This window comes from Lagopus muta, chromosome 2 (genome assembly GCF_023343835.1).
Source record: "Lagopus muta isolate bLagMut1 chromosome 2, bLagMut1 primary, whole genome shotgun sequence".
Taxonomy (NCBI): domain Eukaryota; kingdom Metazoa; phylum Chordata; class Aves; order Galliformes; family Phasianidae; genus Lagopus; species Lagopus muta.
In genome coordinates, this window is record NC_064434.1 from 24,343,239 (window position 1) to 24,369,402 (window position 26,164).

Here is a 26,164-nt window from a genome sequence, read left to right on the forward strand (position 1 = left end):
TGGGAGGACCTGTCTAATTTTCTTTGACTGGAGTAGCTGAGACAGGTTTTCCTCAGAGATCATCTTGATGAATTTCTCTTCTGCTGTCCCTGCCCTGAATCCCTGTGTCTTCTCATCCATAGCTCTAAAATGTTACGATAGGCTAGTACAAATATTCCTTCTGTGCAATCCGGACCTTGTTTCCCAGTCCTGCTTTTTATTGCATATCTTGTCACCTTTTCAAAAAGAGAATCTATTTGGATATGTTTCAGGATTTTTCACAGAGTAACAGTGTGACTCCATGCTGATATTTCTATGAAAAATTTATCTGTTTTCTTCCCTTTTTCTTTCCTTTTTAAGTTTTTATTGTACATACCCATCCAGGTTACTGTGTATAACATAAAGGATCCTGAGCTACCAGACCAAACGTGTTAGATTACTGTGCTTAAGTAAAACTAAATAAAATATGATGGCTTTGTTGTTCAGAGTATAGACAGAGCAGTAGGAATTTACTTTTCAGACTCTGCAGAGGGCCCTGGCCAGTATTTATCCATCTTCTCCTGAAATATGCAATACCTGCTGCAGTGGTATGCATAAAAATAAGGATTTCTCTCAATTCTGATACAAGCTTACCGAATCTAATTTCTCTTTGGTATACATATTCTTTATTCTAGGATCCCAGGCTGCCATTATGATCAATAGAGCTCTAGCCAATACAGTCAATAGTGTCTAGATAATGATTTATTTAGTGAGCCTCTTGGTGCCTCTGTTAGGGTAAATTGAATTGCACCCCAGACTCCTCTGATTGCATCGACTTCCATTGACAATAATGGGAGATGTCTGAATTTAGATGTCTGGAGCTGAATCTTATTCCTATAGATGCACACAAAATCTGTTACTATTCTACTTCTGTTTAACTTTTTTAGTCCTTGTTATTGTACTACCTGCCAAATTCTTGTCTGCTTTGCAATCTGTTAATACTCTCACATCTCTTGCAGAGAACATGAAGTGTTATCACTGAATTAAGCATGTTGGATACTGTTATTCTCTGACTACCACTTCTGATAAAGTTAACAATGCTGTTAATTTACTTCTTAACTTCTGCTGAAAGAAACACTTAAAAACTACATCAGCTGACATTTCTGACTATTGAAATGCAATAAGTGCTTTGAAAAAACAGCAACAGAAGAGTCAGTGATGTGCTTGTAAATCATGGAATACTGGAAGTGTGTGGTTCCCCCCCACAGCTGAATGGCATCTCTGGATGCCTATTTTTTTTTTTTTTTTTTAAAGGGTAAACAAAAACTGAGAGCTTTATTAGCAGCATCCCAACAACTCCAAATTGAGCTGGATATTCTGAGATCACAGGCCTCTTAAAGGAACATCACTGTTCAAGGTGGTAGGGGAAGGACAGGGCTGTTAGATGGTGCCCTCCTTCCATTCCCTTTTGGTGTTAGGAAGGATCCCAGAGAATCCTCACTGATGGCAGGGAAAACTTGCCAGAAACCTGCTGACCTTGGAGGCAGATTAGAGGAGTACAGTGGAAACAAACTGTTCCTGCTACAAGCTACAGGCACAAGGCTGATTTACAGAGACCACTGAAAAGCACTGATCACATTTGACAGCCCTTTCAACTTCCCTTTTTCCCTTTCCCCTTCCAGCTGTTCTCTTTTACTGCCTTTCTCCCCTCACGAGCAAAAAGTGTCCAGAATTACTTTGATCCCAATTAAGCTACATCTGTAGCAAATTTTCTTATTTCTGATTGAGTTACAGAAATAATAATTTAACACCATTACTACTTTGAATTCACCTACCCAAAGATCTCATATTTATGTAATCAAGCTCTTCTGAAAATATCATTTCTGGTAAATTCTTGTCTGGAACATAGTAACCTGCAAAACTGCCTACTTACATTTTTTCTGTGGAGTATCTCAGTACAGACATCATGTGTATCCTACAGCTATGTCCAGAGGAAAGAAAAGTCCTCAAAATTTTTTGTCATCAGGGAACAAGTTAAAGATCAGGCCATTTACTTGCACTCTTTTAAAATTAAAAAAAAAAAAAAAAAAAAAGTAGGTGCTTAGATTCTTAGATTTGCACATGCCAGCACTAAATTGACAGACTTGATGGAGGGTAGCGTTCTCAGCTTCTTGACTTTTGTTTGAATGGTTCACTGCTTAAATCAGACCTGTTTCTTGATCCCTTTCTCTCTCATTAAAGCCATTAGTCATCAACCCCACACTTGGACATAAGTTACAAATTCCTGGCAGATATTGGAAAGTTCTGAGAGCTGGCCAGAGGAAAAACAATTTAGGTAGTTGAGGCCATATTTTTAAAAGTTGCAAAAAATCACTGCTCTAAACTATTACTAGCAATAGGTGATCTAGTGTAGGTAGTTGCTCAATAATATGAGGGTGTTCCTTTAGGACTGCTATTATATTGCAACGTTAGTAATAACTTTCAGTGCCAAAGCAGGCTGTGGTGGATGTATATACATAGTTAGCTTTTCTGCATTAATAGAATTGCTTTTTGCCTGATTATTTTTTGCTTGTCTTGGTGGAAAGTCACTTTTTATAGTTTTCTGCCATAATAATCTTGTGGCATGTAGTAGTTGGTCTATACTGTAATAGGCATTTTATAGTTTTGAAATGTTGTTTTCTGGAATAATTTGAAAACAAATAATTTATGAGCAATTAGAACAACCCTGCGAACACTGACATGCATGATATGTTCTGCATACAGTCTCTTGTTTAAGTAGGTGGGGGAATCATACTGCATCTACAGGGAGAGTTGGAATGAAGGGAAGGGACAATTCCCTATGTCTAGATTTCAAACATATCTAGTTATATCTGCACTCATACATATGTGTATATTCACTGGCGGAAATTGCTTCTGGGGGTGATTTTTCTTTGTGCATACCTTAGAGCAACAGTATTAGGAAAGAGCTTTTCTGGTCATTGAGTTCATCCCCCAGTACACAGGGCTGCTCCTCAGGATGTGCTTTCTGAAATGAAATTCCTCAATTCATGATTTCTTTCCATTAAGGAGTACTGCACAGCCTGCTGGAAATCAGTGTGGCTAAAACTCTGTTTCCATGATCAACAATAAGAAACAGAATCAGGAGGTCAGGAGGTGAAATTGTCTAAATGTGCACACACTAACTTGTACCACTTCTTTCGTCTGCTGCTGTGAAGATTCCAAGAAGAAGTTGAAAACTTGAAGAAACAGGTGCCCAGCTGTGCAAATATTAGTCATTATGAAATACTTTCTCTTACAGATAAGAATTTTGCTAACCTTTGCTATTAGACATATTCTTTTTCTTTGAAAGAAATGAATAGTTTGCATGTGAAGGCTCTGTAGTGTGGAGTCTGCATTTTGAAAGTGGCTGCTGGGGAGTTTATGCTCAATTCCCAAAGTGCAACATAGAAAATACGGATTGGGTAGTGCAGTGCTTATAGGGGACAGCATTAATTCTGCCAAGTAGCCACAAAGATACTGTGTATGTGTTTTCTGAATTTAAAAAATAATTCTAGAACAGTATTTGTTTTAGGCAGCTCATGGTAATTTCAAAAGATTGCCATGACCAGCCCCTTATCCTGATAGTATCGATTTCAGAGGAATGGCCACTATTGCAAAACAAGCAAGCAAAAAAGCCTCTCTGCAATTTTTTCCTCCATTCCTTAGTGCTAGTATTTCTGTTATATAAAAGAATAAAGTAGTTATAATTACATGCTAGAGTAAAATCAGATTTATAAAGTTGTTCCAATTTTTTAAGCTTTTAAGGCTTCTCTGTTCAGTGCAGTTTAAGAGATTCTCACCCAAGTATGTAGATGATGAAGTCTTCTGATATCTTAGAATTTTAGGTTCACATGCAGCAGCTGTTTGTATTTATGTGTTTTAGCTTTCACAGTACTGTTCTATTGTAGTCTTACTAAAAGGAAGAATTAAAATAAGTTTGGCTTAAAGAATGTTTAAGTGAAACAAAGTGGAACTGATTGGAAATGGCTTCAAAAGATCCAAAGAGGTCTGTAAAGAAAGCAGTATGAAGATACCCAACTTGTCCTAAGGCCATGTTGTGTTACCCTGCAGCTGTTACTACAAAATTCACATCTCAGCATAAAATCATTTTGGGTAGTAACAGTTTCTGTGGGGCATTAAGACAAGTGATAAGAAAAGCATAGCTCAGATTTCTAGTATGCAGCACTGTCAGAGGGCTGTATTTATTGTTTTGCAAACTAAAGCAGTGAAGATCTGGTTTTCCCTTATAAAGAACTATCTACTTTGACTTGCTTACACATATATCCTTCATTAATCAAATGAAATATGCATTCATCCATTTTTTTGTGAAGAAGGAAGAAAGGTTCCAGAGCTTCTGGTTGTAAGAATTTGTGGCTGTATGTTCACGGGCTTCACACATAACTTAATGGATTTACACAAAAGTTACTAATATCACGTTTTCACTATTATAATGCTATCTGTTGCTGTAGTGCACAGAACTATTGATTTTTGCTGTATTAAGCTTCTCTGCAGCTGACAGCTGCAAAGGCTGTGTTTATATTTTGCAGCCCCTGCAGCAGCAACTCTCAGCCTACAGCTGCTGCTTGCGTCACTGCAGGATGATACCTCTTTTACCTGCCCTTCCTGAAGGAAGACCCTTGTACGGTCTTCCTCCTTGTCCTTAGTTAATGCTGTTGATAAACTCAGCTCTCCTTTGCAAGCAAACAAATGTGCTATTTTTTTTTTCTCCCTGCTTAATAGGATTTACTAGATAGGTTATCCCTGTATGCTACATCCTGTCTTGGCTGTGCTGGGAAACACAATTAACTTGATTGTGACAGCATCTTGATAAAGAAGTTCCTTTTTTATCCATCTAGACAGATGCAGTGTATGCTTCAATGTTTATTTTCAAAAGTTTATTTAAACATTTTACGTATTTGCTTATTATGTTGTAGGTTTTGAGTTATATATAATCAGATTTTTCAAATGTTAGATTACAAAAAGCATACTTCTGTTATATTTTGAATGAATTTTAGCAGGTTAAGATATTTTACAGTCGTCTGAATATTCTGAATTATTTAGCAGGCAATTTTATGTGTAGAAATAGGGGTAATTTTGAACTGGTGGACGTGACCAGTTGTGTGCTTGAATGGCTACATCTAAAATAACTTGAAATCATTTTAGCTAAGTCCTTATTCACAGGACGTAACTTGTTTATGCCTATTTTAGTTTCTTTCTTAATTTTATTGGCGGAGTTGGTGGGAGCTGACACTCTATTGTTAGACAAAAGAGATTTGCTAAAATTGTACAGTTTTCAAGCAAAAATACTCAATTTTAGACAAAAACAGTGAACTTCGGTGCTGAAGCAAAGTGTAGGAGAACTGTTATGCTTTAGGAGAACAAAAATGTGAACCTCAGTCAAGAAGTCTGTAATTCTGGCTTTTCGCTGATAAAGCCATTGATTTGTGGACACTTATGAAAGGTTTAGTATTACAACGTCTTCTCCATTTACTAACATCATACAGTTCGCAGTTTTGATCTTTAAATCATCTTAACTTTATTGATTCCTTCATCTGCTTAAAAGGTCTTAATTTTTAGTTCTCTTCTTATGTGTGTATAAAACATGCAGACAGATACTTACAACTCCTTATAATATAAAAATCAGAACTAACAGAAAGCAATTCCATTTCTCCAAATTTGAGTAGGTCTGGAAGATTTGCTTTCTAATCCAATGTTTCTGTTGGCAGAGTAGACAGAATAATGACTTGATGTGGTATATGAAAATGTATTCTTTTGTTGTTTCAGTTTGACAAAGGATACGCGTACAGCATTCGCCACAACTATGGGAAAGAAGGAAAGAGAACAGACTATACCCCGTACAGCTGCATGAAGATTATCATGTCCAATCCACCAAGTCAAGGGGATTACCATGGTGAGTTCCTAAAACCAACAGGTTCAAAAATATTGGAAGCCCTTGGCTAAAGAAGAGAACCATGGAGATTGCATTTGATTTTAAGTGGAAGTTAGTTAGTTTGACTACTAATTAAGGTAGCCACTGCTGTTCTCTGCTACTCTTCTTGTGATTAGTCTTTCTTAACTGGTATCATTCAGCAAGTAAAGTTCAATTTTGTACTCAACTTTGGTTCTTTTCCCTTCCCTCCCCTTCTTTCCACATTGTGTGTAAAAAAAAAAAAAAAAAAAAAAAAAAAGTTGCAATCCTTTCAGTCCGTGCTTTCAGCATGGCAAACTTACTCTACTAATATTAACTCATTTGCTTTTCAGAAGTTTAGGACGTTCAGGACTCTTCTGTATTCTTTATTTCTAATTGTAGTAAAATGTAAATTTATAAATGACCAAGTATTGATGTGTGTATCTACTGGGGACTGCAGTGTTTAAGTTATCACTGTGGAAGTCATGGCTTACATGTATGTAACCTAGACAAGATAGATACTGCAAAGAGAAACTTAACAAGATCTGAGTTTACAATGCTTTTTCAATATTAAAAAAGAAATAAATATTTCAGCAGTTTGTTTTGCAATGATGTGTAATGCTGAACAGAGGTCAAAATAGTGACTATGTGGCATGCATAGTGTTTGAGCATTATCTTTTACACTGAACTTATTTGCAAAGCCAGTTTTATGAAACTAGTGCAACTTAAACAAAAATTATGTTTTGGTCTTAAAATTCTCACTTCAGATTAAGATCATATTTTCACAAGTATTAGTTTTATACTGAGAAATTATCTGAAGGATTTTTTTCTACAGTGTCTGTCATGTTACTCACCCCTGTAGTCTCTTAAGTTACGTTTTTAATTTCAAGCTTACAGTGGTCTTGCAATGTTCTTTTTAGATCACGCTTGGTGGCTTCTAGCTCTGTATGTATTGTGTACACATACAGAGTGAACACTTATAGAGGCTCTGAGATATGAATTAAATCAAACATGAGTTCCTACATTTGCTGCAGTAGTTTAAAACCTCCTACCCCTGTGTGATTTAGTGAGAGAAATGTGCACCAGCCTTACTGTTGTAACTCTAGTGCTAGTTAACACAGTCATAGAATTGTTAAGGTTGGATAGACTACTAACGCCATTTAGTCCAACAATCAACCCATCACCACCATGCCTACTAAACTGTTTTTCTCAGTGCCACATCTACCCTTTTCTACAAAACCCCTGAGATGGTTCTGAAGGTTGTTTCCTTTAGTTTTCTCACAAGATTAATTCTGGGACACAAGAAAAGCAACCCTTATTCAAAGGCTGGAACTTTCAAAACTAATATTTTTACAAAGGGCTATGCTTTAAAGACTAGTTAACTCTTACTACTTGTTTCTTCCTGGTTTTTCACAGATATTAAATGTACCAGTGCTATCACTGTAAGTAAGGTACTAACTAAGTCTCCTTTCCTGTCAGTGAGTGACAGCTGTGGCCTGTTTATATTAGGATATTTCATGTAACTCTTGGGCCTCTGGTGTACTGGTGACAATGCAGTGGAGTAATTATTATTAAAAAAATGTTAAAGAAAAAAATAATTGCACATATGGACAATTAACTTGTATATTAGTATGCTGTTAGACAATTAGGTCTCTTGAGTGTGTTACTATGCTCCCTTCTGGGTAAACAGCCTTGTTTGTGAGCTTGCTTGTTTTGCTGTCAGGATGCCCATTCCGCCACAGCGATCCTGAGCTACTGAAGCAGAAGCTGCAGTCGTACAAGGTTCCTCCCAGTGGAGTAACTCAGGTGAGATTTAATTTGTTTGGAGCTCTCTTTAATGAGGCATTGTTTTTTAATTTTAGTTCGTACTGATGTAGGAATACTACACGTAAATTGTCAATATGTATGTTAAATATCTCTTAGGAAGGATCTGAGCCAGAATCTTGTCTTGTTCCAGTGTTTCCACTGATGTGCTGACTGTTGTCATCACCTTCTGTTGTTTAATATTATGGATTGGTTTATTACTATAATGAGTGCAATACAGAATTTTGTTTTACTTCATTTTACTTCATTGTGCTTAAGAAAAAAATCAAATGAATCTGGCAGTATTTTTAGAGAATTTATTTTTTAATTTTGCACAAACTTATGGAAGGTGGTACTGTGTGTCATAAGTTGACGTCACTGTTTTCTGTAATCAACTTCTAAATCCCGTACGTTCTTAATCATGCATAGTGCTAACTTCCCTGAGACAACAAGAGCTCATGAGATGACTACTGGAATTTGACAGGTTTTATCAGATTTTTGAATGGTAGCAGTAAATTGAAAACCTGTCATTTATAGCTAGAGCAATGCAGAAATTAGAACTTCTTCACACACATACTGAAGGATGGTGAGTCTCATTGATTCTTCTTGCAAGGAGGTTAAAGGATCTATAAGTGTGTTGTCATCTTCATTGAAGGGAGATGTACAGGTTAGAGCTCAGATGAGACAGTTCAACAAAAAGTCATGTATATGAACTGTTTGCAACTACTTTTAGTCTGAAAGGTAATTTTTTTGTTCATGTGGAGTATCACCATTGCTGATCAGGCAGCAACAGAGTGCTGATCTAGTTAGAAAAGAAGTGCTAATTTCACTTGAAATAATGCTCTTGGAAGAAGTAATTAGGATACAAAATAAAAGAGAATATTTTATATTTTTTTAGTGGTGAAGACAATTTATTGCAAATTTAAAAAATCCTAATGTTTTTTCCTGGGAATGTCTTATTTACTTTTTTCTTTTTCTTTTTTTTTCTTTTTTTAATCCTTCCTGGTCCATAAATAGACATGTAACTGTCTTTCATATATCTGACAGTATCTAGAGATACTTTCTGCATATTTCCTTTTTATATGCATCAAAAAATCACACTGCTCTGAGATTTTTATCCTGCTAATCATTGGAAAGATTGGTAAGGATTTAATGTATTAGCTCTTACTGTACGTGGGTAGGATTCAGCTGAGGCCATTTCTTCAGTGCTTTTGCACAGTGAGGCAGGATCTGTATATTTAACACAGTTCCTTAGCTCACCTGTGATTTTTTTTATTTGTCCATTTTTTTTGTCAAGTAGGATTTGGACTCAGTACAAATCTTAAATTTTCAGATATTGATCTTGTAAATCAGACAGGCTGAGATATTTGGGAGAGAGTGCTTCAAATCTTCCATGATACTGTACTGATCTTATGACTGTCAGTACTCATTACACATCTGCTTGGTCTTTCACGGCCAATAACAGTTCATAGTCCTTCAGTCCAGGCTGTGACTTGTCTTCTCCAGTGCTGGTACAATAGTTGATCTTCCAGTGGTATCAGCAATCTTGTTTTTCTTCAGCTCAGTGAATGGTTAGTAGGGGGTGAATGGTTCCATCCATCTTTCAGAATCACTTGATATAGTTGCTTGGCCTAAGAACCGATATTTGTTTTGTGTGTACCTTCTGAATCTGTTAGATGTTCTCCTAACTCCAGATCAGTGAGAGCTTCCTTAAAACCTGACAGATTCGTAGTTTGAATGAATGATTCAGAACTTGACCTTTCAGCTGTTTTAATAAACAGTATATGACCTTTGGGTCACGGCTTCTTACAGTTGCTCCTTGTTTTCTTCTGAAATTCTTCTGCTGTCTTCAGATATGAAGTTTTGTTTTGCTTCTGTTGCTCTGTGTACTAGATGGATGTCACAAAGTGAAAAATTCCCTTCTGTGTTGTTAAAACCAGATCAATGTATGTACTGCAATGCTTTTTCACTTCTCCCTGCTTTGTCATAGTGAAAAATGCATTTTTCTGAACTGAGAGGATGCTCAATTGGCCTCACGACAAGGACAACCAACTTGAATTTTATATAAGTGTTTCAGGACTCTGAGATGTGGAAATTCCACATCCACATCCATCCTGGTGAAAAAAGTGTGCAGAGTATTGAAGTCAATGATGATCTGGGAGGATCATGTAGAAAGTCATGTCAGCACCTATATAGTTGCTTGCAGCCTAAGGCATTACAAGCTGTGGTCCCAGAGCATTCCCCAGCATTCATCCCCATCTTTTAGTTTTAAGAGTCATCCCCAACTTCCCAGGATCTTAGCCCTTTCTGGGCTAAAATTTTCCCCCTATCCCAAAAAGACATACCCATGCTTCATATTTTCAATGCCAAAAGTTGTTCTTCCTTCTTATGTACAGAGGTTTTTAAGTTCAACTACTTATAAGTAACCTTTCTGTTGTTTCTAAAAGTGGTTAGCAGCAGCTGAGCAGATTTCTGTGGAGGTCAAGGAATCATTCTCAACTATATTTGTGTGACAAGAGTTAATTGGATTATCATAACTGTTAATATGATTTACAGCTAAGAACTCATTACCCTATGCAGAAGAGAAGGTACTATTTCTAGGCTTTTCTTTGAGGAGTAGAGGACTACAGATTCCTTTGTATGCTGTAAGCATAAGAAATGCTTGTCTTTAAGAATGTGTCTATGTTTATACCCAGGAGACCTCCTGAGGTTTCTGCTGTAAAATTTGAGTTTTTCTGCCAATGTGTGCATTTGTTATGTAGCTGTTGTTACGGAGACAGATGAGATTTTTCAGAAGGCATCTTCATGGTGGGTCTCAAGGTGCATCTCTGTGTGCAAGGGCTTGAGATCTTCAGAGTTTGCCACGCAGAGTTCTGTTCATATGCTTGCCAAGTATTTTGTTCTTATTGAAACTGCCATGTGGTCCTGTGGTTTTTTTTTTTTTTTTTTTTTTACATCTTGTTGTACTAGATCCTCAAAGCACTCACTCTTTTTGGTAGAGGAGTGAACGAGAGTGTGCATCATGGTATGTTGCTCTGATGTTGTCGATGCTTCTCTCCTACTAAGAAGCTCGTTTCAAGGGATTGAAAGCTCAAGAGTTTGTTGGCTACTGAAATTAATTTCTCATTCCAAAAAATGAGGTTGTTTGGAAACTCATCAGGCCTTCCATATGTATCAGCATCCTTCATCAGAGTGCTGATACTGTCCTGGCCAGAGGGGCTACAGAAGCTGTGGCAGCTAAGGCTATGCATAGAGGGTTTCACGTTGGCACAGCTAGTGCCCAAAATAAAGCTGATCTGATGTCTTAACCTTAATCTGTGCAAGTATGAATACAGCTGTTCAAGTTTGAGTTTGATGGAGACTTAACACTGTCTTTGCAGTGCATCATGATTTGCATTTTGTAGTTGGGAGGACTGTTATTCATAGCAGTCTGTTGGACCCTTATCTCCAGTTCAAACAGAGTGATCTGGATCAGAACTATTACTTTTTTGGGGTGTTTCATTTTCATTTGATCAAAATGGTTTTAGTATCTATGAATTATCTCTGATAATGTTGAGGACTTTTTTTTTTCTGATTAGAGTACCAGGGGTTATTACATTTTGATGTCGTTTTGTGTTTCTCTTCAAAAACATCAGTGCTGTCAGTGCAAAAAAAACCCCCTTGGTTTACTCCTGAATATACTGTGTTCAACAAGATCATATAAACTGAATAGTGGTGGCTTATCTTGAGATAAGTGAGCTCACAGTTCTTTAGACCATCAGATTTAGATTTGTAGTATATCAGCAACCACATCAGTGATTTTTTTTTTTTCTTGTTCTCTTGCAACTTTTATGACTTATCTGAAAAGATCCTTGTATCATGAAAGCTGGGTTACTGTCTTAATTGATCCCAGGTTGATTGGAGATGGCTGCAGGTGGGTTTTGTTGTTTCACGAATAATTGCAAGCAGCAACCTGTTGGTTTGGCTGCATTTTCCTTCCTGTTTAGTTTATACCTTCTGTTTCTTTGGGCTCATTCCAAATCACCTGAGCTCCAACTTGATTTTAGTTCTGGGATTTCAATCTGTTGTTTTAGAGTACTCATATGTCTTGCCTTCAAGCAAGTGAATTATTACCCTGTCTTGTTTACGAAGCTTATTCCTCACTGCTGTTGTGCGGGCCAAAATATGAGGTACGGTCTAGCTTATATATAGGTCCTTTCCAACCTTGTGATTCTATGATTCTATGATCATCATTTCCAGAAAAGGAAAAAAAATCAGGCAGTAGAGAGCTGGGACACCAAATCGGCAAATGCCACAAGTTGGTAGATCAGTTCTAGCAAATGCATATATCTTGTCAGATTAGCACTGCTCTCATTTTCAAACTGTACACTATCTAAAAATGACTGATAAAGAAGCAAATGAAAATTGCTTGAAGAGCAAACCACTCTTCAGTGTGTTCACTATTGCTTCTGAATTGTACCAGGCAGCAGTCTCTCTGCTCTCACTGTGCTCTATCTCTTGTGATCCCCCCTAGATCGAGTTTTTAAAGGATATAGTGTATTTAGAAAGAAGGCTTCTAAATTTAATAGATGTTGCTGGGCTTTGTAAAGCTGTGTGTCTGAGTTCTTGCTCATGGAGGTTACTTTCTCAGTGCTGTCCTCAGCTTCATACCTTTTACATAAGAAGTACTCCTTTTTTATCCTTTAAGATTCACAGGACCAGGGAGTTGCTGGAGTTTTTCCACAAATAAAGCATTAGGCCATTCTGTGGTGGGAACAGATGCTGTAATCACGGTTTTTTTCCAAGTGGCTTCTGTGCATGGATGAGGTGTTAAACAAGAAAGCTGGTCTTTGGGACTGTGATACAGAGTAAAGAGTGCCAGACTTCTCATGAGTCCATAGTGTGAGCATTGCTTCCAGTGCAGCCATTCTGTAGTACAGTCAGTATTGAAAAAAGTGATGAAAACATTTGAATATGTAAATCTCCTCAGTGTAAAGTATCAAGATCCAGCTTGCTATCTCAGTCTGGATTTTCTGAGGCTGTGCCCTGTCTGAGATTGTCTCTACTAAAATGGTCTTTCTGAAGTAAACAGAAAATGATTTCCAGGTCATTCCTAGTTATTATATACCCTGAAGCAGAAAGAATTAATCCTGATGTTTATTTCAAGAGCTGAATTATTTGACTTGTATTTAGTTCACATTTTCCTTAGGTTAAGCTGTTGCTTTATTTGTGAAATTAGATTTTTTTGTTTGCTTAAAAATTGCTTCTTGGAAAAGTAATACGGTTAGCTGAGCATCTAATGTGTGATTGCATAGTATTTGAATTTATATTATATTTTGGATCGCATTTCATTTCTGTCTTCGGTATACTGCTCATCAGGTAAAATAACATCTGAGAATGGCTAATCAGTTTGAAGAATATGAAGATGAAAGCATATATCAGATAAATGTATCTGTTGTGCTGTGCTAAATGTGCTATAATGTGTTGTTTACATAACTCAAGTAGAAGAATAGATATTGGCTTTGAATTAGAATTACTTTAAAAAATCTGTTCTTGAAGAAATTGCCCAAGTCCTTTTCCCAATTCACTGCTTTCACAATAGCAAAAGGTATAAGCACTTATAGTTCTGCAGTCAGGAGAAGTAGAATATCCACATTTATTTTTGCTTTTGTTCCAATTACTTCCTCTTAAAATAAGAAACAAAGCATGTAAATGAACAGGAGACAGATAACTTCAGAATAGTATTTCTTTCTAGAAAGAATTATTCTCTTAATTAAAAAAAAAAAAGCTGTTTTCCAGCTTTAGATCAAATGTAAAATTCTAAATAAGTAATTGCAATGAGACTATTGTTTTCTGACAAGTTGGGTGTTTTTAGTGGATTGGAGAGTCTTTACAGACAGAGAAATTAATTAGCCAAGCCATGCCTGGGCAAACCATACTCCCTCTTCTGATGATTTAATATTAGAGAAGCTTTAGATCATTCCTGGCTGTAAAAATATTTTCTCTGCAGCTGAAGAATTTTGCCCTACCCTCAGTTAGTGTTGTGCTTTCTTAAGTTATGAGGATACCATTTCAATAATAGTTATTAATAGTTTTTATACTACTATTTATTGTGGAAATATATAAAACAGGAACAAAACCACAACAACAGCTGAAATTCTTGATACAGACAAATGTCATGGGATATTGGTTTTATTATTACAGTTTTACTATAATATTATTCAGTATTAACATTTCTTAATTATAGCAATTGCTAGTCTTCTGTGACTTGTGGTTGTGTTAAATATGTAATTGTTGGTGATACCATATAGAACTTCATATTTGCTAGTTTTTGAAAACAGTTAAATTAATATTTTTAAGATTTTACTCAGAACAAAGACACTGAGTATTTTGTGGTGGGGTTATTCCCCAGTAAATTAAGTAGTTAAAACTCAAGTCCTAAAATGGGATAGTGCTGCATGTTGGCTGTCAAGAAAATCTTAAAAAGCATTGGCTCTTCAATCTAGAAATTGTACATGGTTCAGATCTCTCAAGTGGCAGGTTAAAACCACTTGCTTTCCAAAATTGCTTGCATTGTTACTGTCTTTACTACATCAAAACTTGCAAATGCTTTCAAACGATTAAAGCTTGCAAGGTGGATAGTATATGTCTTCAAAGTAAGTTTGTGTCAAGGAATCTTTGTAGTGAAAATAAATTCTTTGGGCACTCTGGTGTGAATGTGAGCGCTGACTCTTTCCATCCATAGATAGAAATCATTTATTGACTGGAGATAGTGTTCAGCCATGGTTTTGAAAGTAATAGTTGTGTGCTGGAAGTGTGTCTTCCCCGTTTTATGTGAGACTGTACTTTCTCTAATATACTTTATAGACCTGGTATTTTGACATTGCACTTTTCTTGTGGTTTATCAGAATAGTGAAGAGCATAGCTAATCTGTTTGATCTTAAAAGGCTATGGGAATACAGAATATTTTTAGAGTATGCATGGATTTTATTTTTCGTAGAACATGGTTTAAAGTGCTTAAGATAGATGTTAAGTTGGAAGCTAGTAAAGGTTGGACTGGAAAATATATATATTTTTAATTTGAATTTGTATTCTAACTGCCAGAAGGATGGAATAGAAACTGTTTGCTACTGAGAGCGCCTGTTCTTGAATCATAGAATGGCTGAGGTGGACGGAGACCTCTGTGGCTCCATCTGGTCCAACCCCTGCTCAAGCAGGGACACCCAGAGCAGGGTGCCCAAGACTGCTAGAGAGGAATTAATTAAAGCAAATTCAATGTCAAGTATTTACATTCATTAGTCAAATGTTAGACTTCGGTTCAGTGAGGTTTTTTAGACTAAAGGTGGGCTGCTACTGTGGAAGGCAGCTCTACCCTTTGTTCGTCCTTGCATGTTGAGTTTTCATTCCTTTCCTTATACTGACCTTAAGACGACATGGTAAAATAGGTGAAAAGGAACATCCAGCTGTAAGTGAAACCTGGGGAAAGTGAGGAGGGAGGGTTCACTTTCAGTCTGTCATTAGTACTGAACTGGGAGGAATAGGGGGTGGGTAGAATTACCATCTGTGTATTTACACTTCGGCAGCTTCAGTAGCTTCAGCTTTTAGTGTTTTAAACTGCTCATAAAATTTTTATTCAGAAGAAAACAAAGGAAAGAAGAATGATACAGAGAAAGTCAAAGGCATAAACACAAAGATCAGAAAGCAGGAAAACAACCAATGCGAAGCAAAAATGTTTCAGCTCCTTATTCCTGAAACTGTTTTGTAAACTTAGAATGTATACTAATTGCTTCAATTTTGTAAGGACGTTCCCCTCCCACTCCCCCCACTTTTTTTTGATCAGGATGTGAAATGCAGTATGGATTCTTGGGGCAGGACTGAAGGTGGCCAGAAATCATATCAGCAGTCATATCTTTAGCCACCTTTGGAATACAGTGAAGGGTAGAAAGATGTTGTACTTAACTGAATCTACAACAGAATTTGGTTTTGAAAATCTGAGGTAGTTTAGCAGCTGTCAAATAAAACAAAGTAACTTGGAATAAATGAAAATAACTATGGATAATTGCAGAGCTCAAACTATCCAGCTAGGCAGCATCTCAGCTGAAAAAGCTGAAGATCTATAAAGCAGGTGGCTGCATGCAGCTGCCAAACATCATCTTAACCTAATTAGTAGTCAGTAAAGCAACATCAGAAAAGCGGGCTGCAGATGGTAGCAAAGGAAAGGCGCATAAGAAGTAACAAAAAGAGTCCTTCAGTATGTACCCTTCCTTGCAAAGTAAAGCAATTTAGTGTAAATGTCTGAGTATAGGAGGAGGCAAAAGATTGTTGTGGGTAATTAAGGTAGTTTTGAGAGGAGAACTCTTTCTGGATAACACCAGTGAAAAGCAGCTGCAAGTTTGCTTTCGTTACCAGCGCAAATGTAGTAGGAATGGTGATTTTTATTATGAATTATAATTCCTTTTTGTTGAAATAGAAGACTGTTCTTCTCACTCAGAATACTTTCATAGAATCATAGAATCACAAGGTTGGAAACGACCTATAAGATCATCTAGTCCAACCGTCTCCGTATCACCGTTGCCACCACTAGCTGGGCTCCACTGTTGTCTTTTTTTAACTGTTTCTTTTTCTCTCACAGCAACTTGCTCCCGTTAAAGCCCATTAATCTGCTAAACCTGTTCTTCCTAGGATATATTTATGGTAACCCTCATTCCTCAACTCCATCATATACAGAAAAGTGAATCTGTTCCCATGTGAGGTGACCAATTTAAAGTTACTGATATGCTAATTATCAGGCTTATGGCTTGTCTGCCTTCTGGATGCCATCTCAGAATGGATGGGAGCTGAATTTTAACTGCTTTTCCCTGAATAAGTTGCAAAAGTTTGTCTGACTTTTTTGTCCAACCTCGGTTTTTCATCACTGTGTAGGAATTGTGTAGTGTTGGATCTGCAGAGAAGCTGGAAAGATTGAGCAGCTACGAAATAATAAAGCTTTTCTTTAGAAATTTGAGTTCCTCAAGGAGAGCTCTGATAACGTTATGTATATGTGAGCAGTATTGATTCTTCTTCACTGTAAAGATGGGTCAAGATTTTCTCGTAGATGGATCAAGGGCATAAGTGGGCATGATATAGTTTGTTCTGAATAATCCCTCCTACAAAACTGGAAATTAAAAGTGCCCCTTTATTCTGTCATCATCTGTGCTTTGTCAGTGATAGCTGTCACTTGAAGTTATCCGAGAAGACAGCAGTGATCTTACATCCTGTGAGTCACTGTAAGTTAGTAAATCAAACACTGGCTTTGGTTGGTAATGCTTGTCATTTCTGCTTTTAAGGATAGTTGGACAGTGGCATCATTGATACAAAAAGTAGCTATAGTGTCATGGTCTGAAATTGAAAAGTTGAACAAACTGCAGCATGACTAACTTTTTAACTGATCAACTTTTCCTAAAAGTTCTCTAAATTACAAGAGAATTTTGATGCTTTTAAACTTTTGGGTTTTATACACAGAAGTTGTTGAGGCTTTAGAAAGGTTTTGTTTGCTCACTTGATTCTGAGTCTTAGAATACCTTTCCAGCTGAGGATTAGAACTATTTATATTGAAATGTAATCTTGGTTAAATTAATAAATCTGAGAGAACCTGAAGTGTTCATGAACTAGATTGAATTAGTTGACTCTTCCAGCTGGAAAGATTGGTTTAGAAAAATCTGAATGCAATAAAATAAAACATTCAACCAGCAATGGGCATGTAGTCTTCTGATCAGTATTCCAAATTATGAGAAAAACATGTTAGGGCTTAATGGCTTTTTGGAATAATGAAAGCTGGCTTAATGTTTCTGTCCTATTTGAATATATGTGTTGCATCTATCTGTAATACATATGTGTGTATATATGTAAGTAAACAGTACAATGTTGTTAGTGTTTAATACAATGTAGTTAGCATTTATTTGAAAGTTAAGATAGCTCTTTTGCACAATACAGATATTTTTTGTTAGGAACAGAAAGAGAAAAATGTAAGGCAAAGCACAGTTGAAGCATTTAGAATAGTTTTCTTCAACCATTTGCTTAATGTAACACTATTTTTTTTCAGTCGTTTTCAAAGGAGAGAGATAAAAAAATCGAAGTGTGCATGTTTCTGTGCATACATATGCATGTATGTCAGAGAGCTGAATTTCAGACTTCATTGCCCACTTGGCCTTGATCTTGAACTCTTACAGAAGATTTAACAGGAATTTGCAAGAAGCATAGAAGTGTAATCAGTTAGACTATGACAGAGAAAGTATGTGGTTAAGTACTTTCTTGGCACTGTGTTGCCTTTTTTTTTATCCATTCAGCAAATGTAATTTATTTATATATCTGTCAATAAATACGAGGCGGCATCCAGTAATGAGGACAGCAGGGATTTAAGCTGGAGTACGTTGCTGTGTTTGACACAAAGGTCAAACCTGGGAAAGGGACTTGAAATTAACATTTCTAGAAAACTACTTTTCCATCCACTCAGGTTATCTCTTAATTCCAGCAATCTTCTCATTTTGATAAGCAGGGAGAGCATGTATTTTGACTATATGAAGGAGGGAGGAGGTGATAAAACTTTATCACATACAAAAAAAAAAAAAAAAGGAAGAAAAAAAAATCAGCCAACATTGTGTTCTGCTGATAAGAGTGGGACTTTGTACAGCACAGAAGAGATTACATGCAGTAGAATTGGGACGCAAATTGTGTTTACAAAAGATGGCATGATTTTCCTAATAGGTGTTCAAAGCAGGCTATTCACTCACATATTCTGCTGAGCTTGGCCAGAAATAGCTTCATTTTAAAAGGACAAATATGATTGAGGGTTAGAAGCATTTCCCTCTCAGAGATACTTGTCTGAAGGATTTGAATTAAATTTTCTTGATGATGGAAGCACTGTACTATTTTATTTTGCATCTGTATGAACTGGTAGTATGGAAAATAAAGATACAAATAGTTGTACTTGGTTGTTTTGTGTTTTGAACACTTGAATTACTAGATTTACATCTGCTACTATGGAAGAATTGTCACAATATAATTTAGCAATAGCTGTCACAATTTTATTAACAAAATATTAATTCAGCTTATTCTTGAAATTAAAGTACTGAAATTAAGTTTTAGACACCACGTCTATCTTCCTGTGGTTTTATCTTGGCTTTTAATATCACAGAATTGTAGGGGTTGGATGACATGATTATTTTAAAAGAATTGTAGCATGTCTAAATTCTTTTAGTTATTAGTAGAATACACCAGTCAAAGATGAAACGTGCTGCAAAGTTACTTGAAGTACTATACACATCTGTTGGGAAAGGTGATATTTGCCTTGTTGTAGTAAATATCAACAAAATGCAAAGTTCTCTGTTGCATGTGTGTGCTACCTGTGGATCCTTTACATTTTTTCTTCCTCTGTGTAGATCCTGGAATTGGTGAAGGGCATGCATTACCAGCTGGCGTGTCAGAAGTACTTTGAATTGACACATGATGTAAGTAGCTAGTAGTAATTTTTGTTAAACTGCAACCATTGACTTTGTTTTGAAGAAGACCTTGGAAATTGTGTATGAAATGCTGAGACTATTTGCAGTTTTTATGTCCAATGCTAGCTATCTTGCGTTTTTAGTTTTCTTTTTAGTAATTTCTTTCGGAATTCCCTTTATTTATATATTGATGACATACACATCATAAACATTGCAAGGTACAGAAAAAGTTTGTGCTTTCTTCCTAAAATAGTCAATACTGTTAATTTGTTTAAATGTTTTCATTTAGATATATACACTCAAATGTTAAATGTATTTGAAGCTGTTTAACTTTTTCAATATCCTGTTTTTAAACAAGTTGTCATTTTTAACCCATCGTGCAAGTTTGGTATTATAAGGTATACCTTAAGCGGAATAGATCTAACAAATGTAACCAAAACTCTAATCTTTCAGCACTTAGAGAGTTGATGTTAATTTTCACTTGATAATTTTCTCATGTCATTTGTCATGTGTGATTAATTTTTAAATCAAGATAAGCAGACCTTTCCCTGCTTAATCGTAAGCTTCTATAAACTTTTAAATTAAGATCCTCCACAAAGGAGAGGTATAAGATAGCAAAAGGCACTGGCACATCTTCTTCCTGATTTCTTGATTCAGCAAAAATAATTTTCTCATTGCTTCAAGGTTCCTCACTGTCAAGAAAGTAGGAGCACAGCCCTTCTTATAACTAACTTTTCTCCACAACTGAAAAAAACTGAAGCATCCCTTTCCAAACATCAGAACATGAAATGATCTTGTTAAAATCTGGATGAGGATTAGATGATTTTTGCCATTGACTTTTTTGTTCTCGCTGGTTTTCACATTTGATTTGTGTGGAACTCTTTGTCTCCTCAAATTCCCAGCAATCATAAGGCTTGAATGTACAGCAAAAGTATGCTCTGAAACGTATTTAGTATTGCCTATTTCTGAGTTCACAGAGTCAGTCACAAGCTGTGTCTACTTAACTGTTTTTGCATTTCTTCCCATTATCGTTTATCAAGTTTCTGTTGCATTTTATTCTCATGATTGTAACAGCTTCTCTGTTGGTTTCTGTTGTATAATGCTTGACGCTAAATCTGTCTTAATAAATCCAGCTGGATTAGAACGAAAATGTTTACAACTGTTGGAGAGGAGAGTCCTTGCACCTCAATGTTTCAGGTTCAAGGGATACCTAAAAGATGCTTCTCTTCAGATTCGTTGTAAACTGGGCTTTATTAATTTAATTGCTATACCTCACCCGGATCTTTGTGTCACCATCTCACAACCACAGAAGGAAAGCAGCTATCATTTGTGTAGTCTAGTGTATTCTCTTCAGGAAGGAACTAATGTGTTAAGAAATGCACCTCTGTGCATTTTAAGTCTTTGACTAACTGTGAAAGGTACACGCTAAGCACTACATAGAATGCATGAATAGCTTTTCATGTTCTGGAAGGTTAGGGTGTACTGCTTTTTGAGAAAGTTCTTTTCTAAATAATAGTACTGTAATTTGACCAAGAAAAGCTTTTCTACGTGTGTGATGAAAATAAGGTATTTTGACTTAGTAGTCAACAGCCTTTTGAACAGCCTGTGCAGAAACATGATAGAACAAATATCATAAAAGTATGATTGGACGGCTAGATATTTTCAAAATTATAATATTTTAATAAGAATCAAGAATTATTTATTGCATATGAAACCAGAGTAAGTATTCAAAAACTACTAACATATCTGTATTTATGGTCTAATTTAAGTTATAAGGCATATCTGGAAAACATCATAACTGCTTGAAGTTCTAATATTTGTACTTGAATTATCAATAAGCTATTTCATGTTGATTATCCCTCTTAGATTTGTTACAATTTTATTTTGTACTGATACAAGGCAACTTAAGTGAAGAGGAAATGAGACACCTTACAGATGTAGGGAGTGTAACCTGAACTCCAAGCAAATACTACAGCAGTGAGGAATACCTTTCAAGATTACAATAGCATTGAGATTTTATTTTAATTTGGTTGATAAAGTTGGATCTCAATTCAAAATAGAGAAAAATCTTATCAGACAAAACAGTTCAGCGATCTGAGCTACATAACATGCAGTCAAGTAAAATAGATTGATATCAGCTGTAAGCTGCTAATAGGTCAAATTAATATTCCTGTGACAGGTTGTCTGTAAAAAGAATTAGTGCTGTGGAATTTCATTGTACATAAATCACCATTTACTGTTTTAAGCCTCTAGCTGTTAAGAATAAGAAAACCTAACTGGCTATTGACTGTGTTAAGTTGTATTCCAAAGGAACTAGAGACGTTAATGATATTTGCATGAGTATTGCTGTATTAGTAATTTGCTGTAAATAAGCAGGTGATTATGTATATATTAATATTAATCTCTCAAAATTTTATTCCAGACCACTAATGTTTTACAGTCATTGTATATTTTTAAGAAGTAAATTAAATCTAACACACTCAGCACGCTTTCTGCTGCCAAGGAATCACCTGGAGTTGTTTATTTTGAAAAATACATACATGTAAAATTTTTTTCTTTGTCTGTAATTAAATGTCAAGAACATTCAACTTGATGTGGTTGGTTTATATCATTTACTCTAGCACCATAACTGTTCCACGTGGTTTATCTGTAACACCAGCTGTAATTTTAAAAGTTCTTGATTAAAACTCAAAGAAACTTCAAGCAGAGAAATTGCTGTAAAATTGTTGTTTCAGTTTCTTTTAGAACATTTCTTATAGCAGCAACTATAAAATTAGAGTTGGTCTGAAGGTCAGTATGTGCACGATGTGTTGAATCCAAGAATAGTCTTCTGATAGTATCAGCTGCTAGGTGGAATAAAGAGTTCTGTCTGAAGTGACAGATTTCTTCACTGGAATCAATACATGCTACAAGCTTAAATTTCTGACTGCCCAGAAAATACATTTTTCTTTGGACATAGTGGATTCTAGATGGGTTAACAGGTGTGAATGTGTAAAACTGTTAGAGAAATCTAGTTTCTCTGTTTCTGGCAGTAAGCTTCTGGTAACTTCTCTGTAGGCTGAGGAAGGTTTTCAGCTTGGTGGTATTTCTGATGTATTTTTTGTGAATATTACCTAAAAACATTGCAAGACTTACATGAGTAGTCTAACATAGAAAAATTTCTGTGATTGTTTTTTAATGCTTCACCTCTATTTTTGTGTTCAACATTTGTTGTGTATTTCCAGTCAGAGCAGAATATTTTTGTTCAGAGGAATATTCACTGAAAGTTACTAAAAATTACACTGGGATTATTGGTTTATCACTATCACAAATACTGATGATAATTATGAACAAAACTTCCCATTTATTTCTTCCAGCTCTCAAAAGAGGTGACTAAATAGGTAGAATTCTTTTAATAAAAATGATGTTGCCTAAACTTAATCCACTACAGCTTTATTTTAGTAACATTCAGGTTTGAAAAGGAGAGTACACAGACTCATCCTACAGTTTTAACTAACAGTCTTTAAATAGTTTTTAGCCAAATGCCATCAATCACCTCTGGAAACGTGGCTGTAGTTTTCACTTATACAGTGAGCATGTTCTAATGTATTGGGAAGAGAGCAGTTTAAAACAAAATTAGAATTACAAAATGAATCTTATTGGTCTGAAGAGAACTGAGATTTTAAGGAAAAAAAGAACTCATTAAGGGCTTTTTCTAAGTGAATAAATAAAGATTGGCTTTTTACTGTATTACTTATTTTTAAGCCTTTTGATGTGAAGAAGTAATTTAGTAGTTCCCACACGATGGAAATTGGAACATGGATGAAAGCTGGCTGGATGAAATTTGTCCAGATAAGACTGAAATTAAATTTACTCTTGGTTTTGGATTTATTTTTGCTGAAGTGCCTTTTATTTTTGAATTCCTAATTAGCATGGTAGGCCAGCCACTTATTTTTAAGATTTTTTCAATCAAGGTCACTTGCTACAGTCACTAATATCTTTTTTTCATGCCTGAATTAGATTTTGTTGTATGTGTAGCTGTTTTCTGATGGTGCTAAAGTAGGTTGCAGCAATACATTTAATCAGGATCTCATTTTGGACACCCATTGATTCTGCGCTTGATGATTTTTCACAAGTGGCTGAAATTTAAGCTCGTGGCTTTGCATATTGAATCAGCCACTGTGTATATCCTCATGAGGGGGGTGTGGGTGTGTGCAGAATTACTTGTTAAGTTGGAATTGACTCCACTTCCCCCAGCTACAGCTCTCCCAGCACTTCCCCAACACAGCTCTGAAGCTCTCCTTTCCCACCGTGGGCTGTTCTTGGGCTGTAGCTCTGGCCTGGGCTGCTTCTGAGGGCATCCATGGGCTGAGACCTTCAGGTGTCATCCGCTGCTGTATAATACAAAGGTTACATCAGAGATTGTGGTGAATGTGTCAGTTTTACTTTTAAAACTGAAGCCCTGTTGAAGTATTTCATGAGCATTAATCTAATTTGCATTAGTCAAATAATTATGGACCTGAAAGAATGTTGGCTAAGTAGAAAAGAACAATACAAATACAGTGCTCTCTATGCTAATATTCTGTTTCAGCACCTAGCTGTTCTGTGGTATTGGTTTTGCAGATAGTGGAGTTTCGGGATGCTGATGCTTAGCACTGGAGCTTAACCTACTGGACTTGCTTAGCCTGTCGTTCTGTAAACAGTGTATTTATTACTATTGGGGGAAAAAAAATAAAAAGATGAAGCTGCTGGTTTCTGTTCAGTGTGCTTCATGTTGATACTTTAAGCTCTGGGTTCTTTTTCTGCTGTTGTAAAAACTTTTACTTATTTTCTCTATTTCCATTTGTGCTTTAGACTTAGCATGGTTCATTTCTTGTGTAAGAAGATGCTGCATTTAGGTATTGATTCAGTTCTCCTAAATCTTTGAATCTTTGAATGTATGGTATTTTACCTGTATTGCTTTTTTTTTGTTTGTTTATTTTTAATACAGGAAAGACAATTAAAAATACTGCTTGATGATTATGCCAAAGCAATCATTCCTAATGTGAGGAAAGAAATTGTGTGATTAAAAAAAAAAAAAAGTCAGGGTTATATTTATTGGGCTAGTATTGACAAACCACTGCATTCAACAAAATTTGAAATTATTAAATTAATAGTTATTCTTAAATATGAATTGAAATGATTTTTAAAAATAAGAATAGTAACTTTTCCTTTCATTTTTGTAGGTTGATGACATTGGATTTTCTTTGAATCATCCTAATCAGTATTTTGCAGAAAGTCAAAGGATATTAAGTGGTGGTAGAGAAATGAAGAAGGAACCAAGTCATTTGGGAAACTCTCAACAAAGAAATAATAGTCAGGAAAGCGTGAATTCAAATTCTACTCCCACCACTTCAAATATGACTACTGATGCAGAGCTGGAGGGACTGGAGGCATACTTCACTGAAGATTAAGCAACTATGGTAGCTTTTTTCTTTTTCTGTTCTTAACTGAATTAATGCTTTTACTAAGAAGCATGCACTTCACTACTTAGAAGACACAAGCATTTAGCAATTACAATAGGCTGATGGAAAAGGAAGAATGATGCTGAAGCTGTAATCACGTGCAGTGCTTACTGTTGTTGCTGTAGAATACTATTGCATAGGGCATCTTGAAAGATGGAAAATGGGAAATTCCTTCCCATTTCTTAGGTGCCTTTTGCCTGACTTGCCTTTTTTGATTTTGTTTAAGATGTATAATTATTTTATCCTATTTTGTGGTCATTTTTGTATATTATTAATAAATAAATTGCAAGATAAAAAATTGCAGTATTTTATTTTTAGCTGTCTTTATATGGCAATTAAGTGAGACTTCTTCCTTGATCTTAACTACCTTCTGAAGCAGTGAACATGTTTTCTACACAAGGAGCTGAATGAAATCAGCTTCCTAATTCGTGTACCTCAGCACTGAATTTCAAGAACTTGTTAATGTGCTTGAGGTAGAACCTAGCTAGGCTGTGCACGTTACCTGTGTAGTTGTATTATGCTACAGGTTTTATTCTTTGCAACAGCTGACTGATTCAAACTATTAATGGTGCAATTGGACTTTTTCTTTTATTACTATGAAGATTTTGGACAAACCTTCAGTCTTTGCTTCTTGTATGTTATACGTTCATTTAAGGGCATGTAACTTTCACATACCTGGTGCAACACCGGGTGTTAAAAAAATATATATCTTTTGTTGTTAGAAGAGGATTGACTAGTAGGGTTCACTGTTCCTTAAATTATTCCTGATTTAATTAATGACTGTTCTGTGTAAAGTACCAGAATCTTACTCCTTGAATACCATATATTCAAAGGAGTTGTAGAAATCCATCCTGAAAAAGGCTGCACTCCAGATACTGAAGATTGAAGCAGCAAGGAGTTACAGACAGTGATGCTGGTGAAGCACCAGACAGCACTCCACTGATGTGTGGGACTGTTGGACTCCATTGATGGTGAAGGATTCTATGTAATCCACAGATGACTGAAGGATTTTCACCTGAAGGTTTTGAAGTGCCTTTGTAAGTCATGACAGTGCTCTAATTTTGAATTTATTCTGCCCTAACTCTCCTAAATGATGACATTGTCACTTTAATCACATTGCAATTAAAATTCTTAGCACTTTCCTTACCTTTACTCTGAAATCTGTTACGTTGGGAATGGGGGCTCCCTGTTTATATATCTTCATTGATTGTTACATTAGTAGAATATAATTATTTTTAGGAATTCAAACATAGAATTTAAAATAGGTCTCTGTTACAGGGAAGAATATAACCTCACTTATCCTCTGTTAAGTGGATAAATCTTAATCTAGAATGCAATGAACATAACATTATTTGACCTTCACTAGTTTACTGCTGGTTTATGTCTCAGCTCAAATGACTTTGAACTGTATTTTCTATTTTCTTCCCTTTTGTTACCTGCCAGGTGAATTGCAAAAAAAAATAAAATAGCAGTACATACAAATTAGTGCATACAGTTATAAGTAGCTTACAAAATGT

At 35.8% G+C, this 26,164-nt stretch overlaps 1 protein-coding gene across 2 annotated transcripts in view; it reads left to right on the forward strand.

Moving 5' to 3' along the window:
- The window catches only part of PRIM2 (DNA primase subunit 2), an 85,726-nt gene extending 59,977 nt beyond the window's left edge, over nt 1-25,749 (forward strand). For both annotated transcript variants that reach the window (XM_048936405.1, XM_048936407.1), the window contains 4 exons: nt 5,782-5,908; nt 7,629-7,711; nt 19,105-19,173; nt 24,369-25,749. In XM_048936405.1, the coding sequence (XP_048792362.1) occupies nt 5,782-5,908; nt 7,629-7,711; nt 19,105-19,173; nt 24,369-24,596 (507 nt within the window). In that variant the 3' untranslated portion in view covers nt 24,597-25,749. The remainder of the gene's footprint in view (nt 1-5,781; nt 5,909-7,628; nt 7,712-19,104; nt 19,174-24,368) is intronic.
- The last annotated feature ends 415 nt before the right edge of the window (nt 25,750-26,164 follow it).